Source organism: Cydia pomonella, chromosome 8 (genome assembly GCF_033807575.1).
Source record: "Cydia pomonella isolate Wapato2018A chromosome 8, ilCydPomo1, whole genome shotgun sequence".
Lineage (NCBI taxonomy): Eukaryota > Metazoa > Arthropoda > Insecta > Lepidoptera > Tortricidae > Cydia > Cydia pomonella.
The window spans coordinates 4,962,929-4,975,138 of NC_084710.1; the positions used below are offsets into that span (position 1 = coordinate 4,962,929).

Sequence of the window (12,210 nt, forward strand, 5' to 3'; positions counted from 1 at the left end):
TCATACTTTTACCCTTATTATTTACATGGATTTGACCAAAATCCTGTTTTTACCTAAAGGCGGATTTGACCAACATCGAAAAAACATAACACTTTCATTATTAAGATAAGGTCTTTTCAAAATATTTCCAGAGCGAGAGAGGTTGTACGCTATCTTCATTTCTTGAAATCTTGAAATCCTGACGAGTTGTTGATCATCCTCCTTCCTTTGACGACCGGTTTGGCCTAGTGGGTAGTGACCCTGCCTACGAAGCTGATGGTCCCGGGTTCAAATCCTGGTAAGGGCATTTATTCGTGTGATGAGCATTGATATTTGTTCCTGAGTCATGGGTGTTTTCTATGTATTTAAGTATTTATACATATTTATATATTATATATATCGTTGTCTAAGTACCCTCAATACAAGCCTTATTGAGCTTACTGTGGGACTTAGTCAATTTGTGTAATAATGTCCTATAATATTTATTTATTTATTTATCCTACTACCTATATACTAGTCCAGAAACTTTTTGCCTCCACCGGCCATATCCATGCCTTTTTGAGTTTAAATTTGTGTAAAGAAAGTACTAATTATTACCTACTTTATTGAAAGTTAAACCATTTGAATTTTATTTATTTCGTTCTATTTTTAAACAAAATAAATCAATATTATTACCCCCATAAGTTTCAAATTCAACTGTTAATTTTTCTTGTATCATGTGATTGATGTATCTAAGGGTGGTAAAAGTAAGTACTTACCTAGTTTTATTTTTCATACCACCTAACACAATGACTTATAATAATTTTATTATTCAGCATTGCCTTGATTGCAGATTAGAAGACTTGTTCATTGTTGAATCAATTAATTTTCCTATCTCGCGGACCTACCACATGTATAGCACAGGATATGTAAGATGTTACGCTGAATGCAGAGCATCGTCTTGACTGAATTATTCATTTCAACCATTTAATTCAGACGACGTCTTGTATCAAGGATATGGGGTTTCTAACTCCTTGTCTAGTAAAGTTTATCCATGATATTGATTTGAACTTAAAGCGAAGATAAGCACAAAAGCAGGTTATTTAATAAAAAAATTCTTACAGAAATCCGTTTAAATATTTGCAGTCCACTAAAAGAGGCTAAATAAAAAGGAACCAAATAATTGCAAAAGTTAGGAGTTTAAGTATAGATGGAAAATCATGCTTATGTTTGATAACGTTTTGCCCTTTGTATCTACCGTATTTGTTAATTTATCTAAAGCTTTTTCGATTTTAAATCATATGTATAAACTTGGTACAACATTCTAATATTGGAATTTGGCAAGTTGATATAATTTTTACGTCACCACAGCATTATTGCACCAGCAGATTAAATCATAGTCAGTCAACATTAGGCAATTTATAGTTTAAATTCCATTTCCTGGCATTTTGTTCATATTATAGCGATCAACACCATGTCGGGTTAAAGTGTAAGGTTTCATTAACATTGTGTTTTGTAGGTATAAGAACATTAATTGTCTGAGATCTGAAGCACGAATGAAGTCTTTGTCGTGATAGGTTTTCTTTGAATCTTCTTATAAAAAGGTAATTTTCAACCCGGCGAGAACTTTCTTAAATATATATATATTGGGAATAGCTAGATTGAATCATGACCTGATATTTACTTATAAATAACACGGTCTCTAAATATTAAATAAAACGATAAATTTTAGGAGTTTTATTTTATCAATACTACAGTCTTTGTACAAGTTTTAAACAGATTGTGGTGAATCAAAAACAGAGTATAAACTTGTGATTATTTGGTACAATGCTTTATATACAATGCACCTGATATCTTCGATTTATATACAGTTAATATACTAATTAATTATTCAGTTGTTAGCTATTCGTTACTAATTTGCATTTCGCTAGGTAAATATTCGTTTTCCGTGTGGCACGTATTAACATTAGTCATTTACAATGTATTATCTTATAATACAGTAACACCTACCGAAATGGGTATAAACTATAGATGATTATACACAATAATTTTACTACTTTTTTACAATATCCTAGATAATTACAATCAATTACAAATAATCACAATAATATATTCATTGGTATCAAAATAAACATTCAACGTTAAACGTTGTAAAATAAAACTAGGAACCGCATTAACATTAACGTGTCACAAAATAAATATTAAAAAAATATCGCCGTAACAAGCCGAACAAATACAATTTAAAAAATTTCGACACAATTTAAATAAACACGAAAAGGCGGGGTTGAGTAAACAACTCCAGCATTTCTTGTTCTTTTGATGCCAAATACTTTCATTTCCAAGGATCAAGCGACTGCCACTGTGAAAAATTACTCCAATGATTAGGCAGAATACACAGGCGGCATTTATTTCTGTAATGTAACAGCTTTTACATTTTTATATTTTAAGAGTAGCATCTGGCTCTATTAGGTTTGCTCATCTTAAGAGCTACATAACGTAGGTAGCTTATTGCTCCAGTACACACACGTCAAGTAGTTTTTACAGGTGAAATTACATTATTAACAAGGTCTGAATTTGTATTCTTCAGCATATCGGTGGTTCATGTATTTATAATACATAAGAACTAAATAGGTTCTGTTTGACAGACCAGATTGCCGTCCGCGTGTTCTTTAATATAAAAGTTTTTCGATTATCACACATTTCGTTATTGATAGCCCCGAATCGTAATAATTCATTCGCGTCTGTCAAACTTCCCAGAAGTTTCAAAGACGATGAGGGTTATAAAAGGTTCCTACCTATCGTGAGTGATACTCAGTCCTATTCATAAGGGAACCAAAATGAAAAAATCCCTTCAAACCATAAAGGGATACTCACGTGTGTAAGAAACTTTTATTACACTCATGTTTGCATTGTGTTTTTATTTTTATCTGTAATTATTGTATTTACATCCATGTCTGTAGTTTGTACTTCTACGCTTGGCGCAGAAAAGTCATCGTATGATATATATTGCGGTGCTTGCTGCACTTCTACTTTAGCGATAACTGGACGTTTTTTTGTTTTTATATAACCTAAAGCCGATACTAAGACCACAAACACAATGAACCCCATGCAACATCCCACCACTAAGCTAAGTCTTCTTGTTAGTATGTCAGCAATTCCCATGTAAGTATTAGAGAACGGACTGTCTACAGCTGCGCCGAAAATTTCTATAGTATTTACAGTAGTACATTTACTTATAAGAGAATCGTTCATAAACGGTTTGAGGTTATTGAATATCTGTTCATCATTGTACAAATTGGTACTTGAATTTTCTGGCAGAAGAGCAATTCTTGCGTCGGGCATGGAGGCATCGGAGAGAGTTGACGTCTCGAAGTTTCCAAAAGCAATGACGCAGACAGTATAGCGAGCGCCTGGGGTCAAGTGGTTCAGCCGTATAGACCTTTGTGTTGCATTCACTATTTTTCCGCGAATCTGCAACAAATACAGGGAAAAACGTAAACAAAGCTGTACAATTTTCAAGTTTTCATATTAGGCAGATGAAAAATCTGTGCACATGAGCCGTAGCTGAAACGAAGATTTAAATGGATTCACAGTAGCACCATAAATATTTTTTATGGACCATTGAAGTGATGCACAGCGTTTGTATTCAAATGTTTGTTGTAAAGGTTGCCGTACGTATTTTATACAACTCGTTATACGGCAAGTTACTACGCTTTAATTTATTTATGGTGGCATTTAATGACAATTTCAGGTGAAATCTCCAGAAATTTTTTAGTACTTACAACACTATGATTTTGATCTCCAAAGTAAGCCACTCTGTAGCCATTTAAGCCATTCTGGTATCGACTTTGCCACGTAACGCTGACAGTGTATGTTGTGATGTCTTGTATAGCGACTCTTATTACAATGGGTAAGTCACAAAGTTTTTGAGACGGTAACTCTATAAAACTGTGCCCATGTAGTTCCTCGGGGTGTTCGCAGAGCAGGTTGGCGCTGCCGGCTAATATTATCTTATGATGGTCCTGCATCCACCTCCACAAATCTTGAGATTCACAATTACAAGTTAGAGGATTATCTGAAATAAAAATAATGGATATTAAACTCATCTGATACTGATACTATCAACTACTTACATCGTTTAATTTTAAACATTTGAACTAATAAATGCTTTTACGCATTGTATTTATTATATTTTGTAAGTGTCTCTGTTTGGCCCTATGGTCGACTGGTAGAGAATGTAATTTGGCATTAAGTGCGCACTTTTGTACATTGTTGTATATATTTTGTGCAATAAAGTTTAAATAAATAAATATCACGTACTTATATGTATGTGTGCTCAAAGACATTACCTACAAACGAGTATTTTTCTCCGAAAATCAATGTTTAAATTTTGCTAAAATTTACAACTATGTACTTGAAGTTTAAAAACGTAAGAATAAAATGTATGCTTACCATTAAACGAAATGCTTTTGACCTGCGTTTCTAGATACAAAAGCATATTCATTCTTATTACTTCGAAGTAGTTACGGCTCAAATCGATGTGCGTTATTTTATTCAAATGTCGGAAGGCATCTGGCGATATTGCTGCTAACCAATTTCCACTTAAATACAGCTCTGTAAGGCTCTGCAATCCCCGAAATACGTCCTTATTTATTCGATTAATGTGGTTCGACGACAGATCCAATCTTTGTAAACTATGTAGGTCCGCTGTAAACTCTTCGAGGTCCCGAATGGCGTTTCGAGATAAATTTAATAATCGTACCGAATATAATCCTTGGAGTCTCTCTCTGGGGATGTTGTCTAACTTATTCTGGCTGAGATCTAGTATATTCAAGTTATGCAGTTTAGCAAAAGCACCAGGAGATAGTCGATCTATTGAATTTTCTACTAAAATTAACCTTTTGAGGGCTGGGAAATTTTCAAAATCTTTGCTTGTGATAATTGTCAAGTTGGTTTTCCTTACAATTAATTCTTCTAAAGCTGGATATTGCCGTGACGGATATGTTTGCAACAGCTGTACTAAAGGGTTAGAAGACATGTTCAGCGTCGTGAGCGCTGGAAGCACGGCGTCTGACAAACCGTTACTAGGTATATGTTTAAAAAGATTATGTGATAAATCTATTTCTTTTAATCCTAATGAATGTTGAAAAAAATTCGCTGGAAGAACTGAAAGCATGTTTTTGCTTAAGTCTGCAGTCAACAGATTTTTCAAAGCAGGTGAACTGAAACCATTCAAAACTGATATCTTATTTTCGCATAAACTAAGTGTTCTTAAGTTTTGCAAACCGATAAACTTATAGAAGTCAACACTACTAAGCTGATTCTGACAAAGATCCAAGTGCTCAAGAGAAGTGACATTAAATAGAGCCACGTGAGGAAAATCAGTAAATCTGTTGCCTTTAAGATTTAATTCTTGTAAAATAGTCGTGTACGCAAAAACGTCTTTATGCAAATCTTTCAAACTGTTAAAAGCAAAGTTTATTCGTAAAAGATTTTGGTTCTTAATAAAAGTTGTCGGAGGCAATTGGGATATGTTTGATAGTTCCAATGACAGCGCTTGTAACGAGGGTAAATGAGATAAAGTTTTGTTTTCTAATATCGAAAAGTTATTTCGGGATAAAATCAGCGATTTAAGGCCAGGTATCTGAACTTGAATGATATCCTCCCAAGTTAGCAGATTACTGTTCATTTCCAACTCACTCAAGTTTGGTAAAGTTTTGAGTGAGTCCGCTTCAATTATTGATATTGAATTTTTATTAAGTCTGAGTTGTTTAATTGGGAGTGACGAAATGTCAAAATCCAAGACAATTATTTCGTTTTGGGATAACTCGAGAACTCTTAATTTGGTTAAAAACTTAAAGGTATCTTTTGCCACCTGATTAATATTATTGCATTGCAAATACAGTTCTTCCAACGTTACAATCTTGAAAAATGTTTCATTATTTAACTTAATTAGATTATTGTTACTTAAATCTAAGTATTTGAGTTTTTTTAGCTGAAAAAATGTCTTATTTTCTATATGTACAATGCTGTTATTTTTCAAATACAATCTTTGAATATTTAACAAATCATTAAATAAATTAGCGGTTAATATTTTTATGTTATTTTGGCTAAGCCACATTATTTGCACATTTACTTGGCCTCTGAGAGAGCTGTTTTTCAACAGTGACAAATAGTTAACGCTTAGTTGTATCGACACTAAAGATGAATTTCTATTTGGAAATACGTCTCCAATAGTGGTCAGTCGATTGCCTTGCAAATTTATGTGCTGAAGATTTTTCAAAGTGATAAAAGCCTGCGAGTCTATATTTTGTATGAGATTATTTTGTAAATGTAATTCTAAAAGTCCTGGTAACGGACTGAATACGTTTCGTTTAATATGTTCTAATTTATTATTTTGTAGCCGGATTTCTCTTAATGTGACTAAACTATCGAATAATAATTCGTCTAAACTGGTAATTTTATTATTATCTAAACTTAAAGTGACTAACTTGGTATTGAATTTAAAAATGTTACGAGGAAGTTTCCTTAAGTAATTTGTTCCCATATGTAATTGCGTTAAATTTGGAAGAGAAACGAAGCAATCGTCGTCTAGTCTCTGCACAGCATTATGTTCTAAATTAAGAACTGTCAAACCTAAAGCGTTGCTAAACGCATCGCTCGGTATTTCAAGAATATTATTTTCCGACAAAAATATTTCGGTCAGATGATGAAGGTTTGCAAATACACCTCTAATATAATGGAGATGGTTGTGACTCAAATCAATTGTTCGTATATTTCGATTCCTTTGAAATGTATTTTTTTCTATATTTGTAATTTTATTTCGACTTAAATCGAGTGTTTCTAATTGTTCTAATGAGTGAAATGCTTTTTCATCTATAACTTGAATCTGATTACTAAAAAATGTTAATGTTCTAATATTAGGCATAGATCGAAACCAGTTGTTTTCTAATTTAGCGAATACATTTGAACTTAAATCTAAATTTAACAAACTTGATATAGTGAAATTATAGTGAACTGGGATTGAACTGATTTTATTCCAAGCTAGCCTTAAATTGTTCAGTTTGTTCAACTTCCCTAAAGTTTGCAAAGGAAAATAGTTCAGAAAATTTTCAGTAATATCCAGCTCAGTCAAATACTCTTCTAAGTTATGAAATGCAATCTCGGAAACATTTACTATTTTATTTCCTTTCAAACTAAGTTTCTTAAGTCTAAGCCCTTTGAATGCGTTTGCTTGTATGTCTTCGATATCGTTAAGTTGTAAATCTAGTGCTTCGATACCATGCAAGTCAAAGAAAGACTCCTGTGGTATTCTGTTTAATTTACTGGAAACTATGCTCAGGGATTCTAGTGAATTGCTGAGTGGCATGAAAGCATTAGAACTTATTTGGTTGATGCCGGACTGTGAAATTTGTAAATTTATTATTTTTGTTTTTTGTGGGAATAAATCGGCTTTTAGCTCGGTGGTGGAGCGCTCCAGGTCGTAAATGGACAGAGATTGGATAGTGCCTCTGATCTTCGATAATACGTTTTTTACAGCGCTGGGGGTAGCACTGGGACACTCCAAAAACAGACCTGAAATAAACCAATATTTTATATTTGTACACGCTACGGAAAAATAAAATACTAAATTACCAATTTTTTGTAGAAAATACCCATGAGGTGAAATAATTGTGTTTTGTTTTAGATTATTAGTTAGAAAACTGTAGCGTTGTGTTTGACAGTAGGTAGATATATTTATTTTTAGGTAGTGGCACATCTCAATTTGAAAAACAACATTCACTGTGTGAAAATGAAACCTATGGAAAAAAATTACAAAATCTTATTCAATTTTAGTGTTATGCTTATGAGGTTAACAGTAGGTACTAACCTTCCTTGAAGCTATAGCACGGACATATTGGGTTCTCTGCTAGAGTAGGGCACATGGGTTGTTCTTCGCCTTGCAGTATCGGAATATGGATGATCATTAGAAATGCGTACAGTCCACATTTTGCACCGGAGAACTGCGTATAAATAGCCATCCTGATTCGACGTCATGTCACTAACATCGTGCATTGGAACTTCCGTGTGCTTCGTCAAGTGTTTTGCAGCTAAAGGGGCAAAATAAAAGTTATGCATTAGTTAATGCGAAGAGATTGGTTAGTTGGTTATATATAAAATTGAAATAAAAATTTAGGAATTGGTATTTAAATCTAAGTCAAATATTGCCACAAAAACGAATTCAAAAGTTTTCAAGGAAAAAAAATAGGACTCAGTCTCAAAATGATACATTTTACCTAATAATATTAATAAATCAGTATTACCTATTTTCTTTTAATGTGAGTGTAAACCGTAAAGTTAGTAATATGTTAGCATGTCTCACGACGCTTTAAATCACATTATTATTTCGATGCATCATGAACTTTTATAACTAGTATGTGAGTAGACTAATTCAAAAAATAATTCTTAAGAAGGGGACACATGATTATCAATGGCTTGTTGACTTGACAGTCATGAATGACTAACGCCATTAATTAGTATTATACAATTTTCAAAGTTTTTCAGGTTTGTTAGTGCAGGCTCCTACTTTACTACCTACTTAATTACAAGTATTACTCGAATTTAACGAAGAAAATATTTACTTAGTTAAATTAAAGAGCATCAATAAAATCTCTTTTCCCGGAACATTGTTACATATGAATATTGCAAAATCAATAAAAAAAAAAACATATCGTGCAGCAATGGCGATAATTTAATAAAATATTGCTTAAATTAACGAGTGCCTGGCGGCAACGGGCGCGTAAACAATTTTAAATTCATCCAATAAAGATTAGTAGCGGGCTGTATATCAATGAAACAATTTACATATAGAGCAGCTTTTGGGAGTTTGTGCTTAGGTTGAATAATGGTAAATAAACTTTTAATTATTTATTTGTTTTGGTAGCATTTGTTTCAGAAAGGTGGACAGATGGATCTTTAGATTAAATTGGCCATCTATTTTTAGGGTTCCGTAGCCAAATGGCAAAAAACGGAACCCTTATAGATTCGTCATGTCCGTCGGTCTGTCCGATTATGTCACAGCCACTTTTTTCCGAAACTATAAGAGCTATACTGTTCAAACTTGGTAAGTAGATGTATTCTATGAACCGCATTAAGATTTTTACATAAAAATAGAAAAAAAGCAATAAATTTTGGGGGTTCCCCATACTTAGAACTGAAACTCAATAAATCTTTTTTCATCAAACCCAAACGTGTGGGGTATCTATGGATACGTCTTCAAAAATGATATTTAGGTTCCTAATATCATTTTTTTCTAAACTGAATAGTTTGCGCGAGAGACACTTCCAAAGTGAAAAAATGTGTCCCCCCTCCCTGTAACTTCTAAAATAACAGAATGAAAAATCTGAAAAAAATATATGATATACATTACCATGCAAACTTCCACCGAAAATTGGTTTGAACGAGATCTAGTAAGTAGTTTTTTTAATACGTCATAAATGGTACGGAACCCTTCATGGGCGAGTCCGACTCGCACTTGGCCGTGTTTTTTTTCGCGATTTCGTGGTTGGTCCCATTTTAAAAGTTGCTCAGTATAATACCAATATCAGTATCAGTATCTTCTTGGCAAAGGAAATGCAGTTATTTTTTAGCCACTGTATGTTAAATGTAGTATGTTTCATTTTTATAGTTGCCCAATTTCACAGTAGATGTCGCTGTTCTATCGGCTACTCAGATCACGCTATTAAGATTTTTCTACAGCCCCTTATAAGGTAAATTTGGTTTCGGAATAAATGAGTATTAAGTTGTCAAGTAAAGTGTTTCATTACAAAAGGTAGGAAGTGCAGTGCAGTGTAGTGAGTGAACAGTGTATATCAAAATATACGTTCGAGTCGATCTCATGGTCTGTATTCTTTCTAAGATGTGTACGTATTTTTATTTGCCAAAACAAGCAACTGCAACAATACAGGATAAAATAAAGAACTTATCAATTTACTCTAAATGTTTATTTAAATAAGGACACGATTCCTTGAGCCCCTTGAGGGCTCTTAGAATAACATAGAAAAAAACATGAAAGCTTAACTTTTCTCAACGCAAAACCCGGAACTTTTCAAAAGGAAAATATCCCTTCGATACTGTAGCCGTCTCAAACTTAGGCATTTACACGTTCTCTCGTTTTACGAAAGATTATATTTTTAAATCTCATTTATAACTTAATTTCTTTTTCATCAAAAACTTATCATTAAGACAAATTAAATTATACTTTGAAAATATTTTCCCGGGGCCATGGTTACGTTTTTTTCGTAAACATATGAGATTAAATTCGGTTTGAAAACTTACCAGTTAAGAACACGTGCTTATTTCTTCATAATTAATTATTCTATATAACATAGTGCACGGCCTCTAGAACTGATGAACTGAACTGATGTTGCCAGCAGGGACTGCATAACCGGAAAATAACGATACCTTTATATAACAGTATGACGTCAAACCGGTTTAATCCGAACCATTTAGGTAGCCGAATAAATTTATTTCGCTACCGGTAAATAACGGTACCGTTATTTTTTGGGGTACCTTAACCGCTTTCATAAAAGTACATAGTAGTAATCTTAGGCCACGTTGCCAAGCCGCCCGCGCTTTGCGCCAATTTAGTTCCTATAGGATGAAGCTGTCTTTGTAAGTGTAAGCCCGTAAGCCCTTTTGATTTTATGTAATACTATCAGTTTGCCTATAATAACTATTATAACAGTACTGGAAAAAATACCGGTACTGTTATATTAAAACGATAACGATACCTTTATATCAAAGCCGCCGGTATAATGTATCGGTATCGTAATTTTATAGCGCTACCATACCGTTATACCTCAACCGAAATCAGTCCCTGGTTACCAGGTGGTGTATTTCCCCCAAAGCTCCTTGAATTTCAGATTCTTGAAGCTTGGTAGTCCCGCTACAATGATAAGACGTCAAACTACTGTCTAATAATTATGCATACGGCACTATTCTGGAGACATTGAACTATAAAGCAAACTATTGAATCAAAATTTAAAACCATATCTTCAAATGATTTCTTGTACGAAATAATAAAAAAGAAGTACTCCCCGGCACCCTACTTTTTAAAAGTCGTTTTGAAATCACCCATGGCGATTCTGAATTATTATTACAGCTAACAGAAGTTGAAGTTTGTAAAAGTCATTTATCACGCGATTATTTCGAAATCACAATATAATTACGCTAATGCCCGGAGCATAGCCGGCTATACGTCATTGTTAATGTCGTCTAATTAAATTTTATTGGCCGTATATTTCCGAAAATGCAAATTTCATCCATTTTTATCGCAATAAATGATGTATGTCATCTGATAATGTAGCCTGGCTTATTGATAGATTTACGCAAAGTTTGTAGAGCGTTTCCAGAGTTTAAGATGGCGACAAACAAGAAAAAGTTACAGTTCGACACAACTTGAAAGTTACGGACGGTTGACTGCTACGAATCCACTTAAAGTTTATGTTTTAAGGTTATATTCGGATAGCGACTGCAACAGCGTTGCTGTTGCTGTGTCATTACTGCAGCATGGACACGGGTGATATGACTATTAGTTCACTTAAGGTGCAATAGGCTCAGAGAACGAAGTTTTAAAAAAGTTTTGGCGCTTTTTATGGTTTTTAAATTATAATACGGTTGCCTAAATATTAAATAAGCAATGTTAAGGTCTTCTACTATGGACTTCAGCAATTCAAATTATGAGTTTTTGACTTTCGCTTCATAGGAAAATATAACGAACATAGGTCTAAAATGCACTTTAAAAATTATAATAAATTTGGCACAAAAACTAAAACTATGACAATTATTTACAAAAATTAGCAATATTATGCTTGAGGAAACTCGGCGATAACTTTTTTTTACTATTAAAATAAAATAAAATTCAAAAACATGATATCCGCGGTCCCCAGCATGCACATCCATCTCGCTCACACTTGCGCTCAGTAAGAGTGAGAGAAGAACGCGAACTTACTGGGCCTTTATAAATTTCGGTGCTGTTTTTTCCGTTGCGCAATTAGAACGTTCAGTCTGTTTATTTTTTATATCATTATAATAATATATACTATTGATATTGGTAGTTCGTCCTAAATATTGAACACGTGATTCGTCAAAAATGTGCAATTCAGAAAGCCAATTTTTTTCTGCACGATTAATACCGAGTTGATTCATATACCAATATTTATTAAATCGACGCGATTGAATAAAAAGTATAGAAATTAAATATGGCGGTCA

General features: G+C 33.4%; 1 protein-coding gene across 1 annotated transcript in view; it reads right to left on the reverse strand.

Moving 5' to 3' along the window:
* Nucleotides 1–1,073: 1,073 nt before the first annotated feature.
* Nucleotides 1,074–12,210, reverse strand: part of LOC133520411 (protein artichoke) — a 32,669-nt gene continuing 21,532 nt past the window's right edge. The window contains exons 2-5 of the mRNA XM_061854803.1: nucleotides 7,829–8,048; nucleotides 4,411–7,533; nucleotides 3,741–4,033; nucleotides 1,074–3,429 (exon numbers count right to left, since the gene is read on the reverse strand). Of these exons, the coding sequence (XP_061710787.1) occupies nucleotides 2,857–3,429; nucleotides 3,741–4,033; nucleotides 4,411–7,533; nucleotides 7,829–7,979 (4,140 nt within the window). The 5' untranslated portion in view covers nucleotides 7,980–8,048 and the 3' untranslated portion in view covers nucleotides 1,074–2,856. The remainder of the gene's footprint in view (nucleotides 3,430–3,740; nucleotides 4,034–4,410; nucleotides 7,534–7,828; nucleotides 8,049–12,210) is intronic.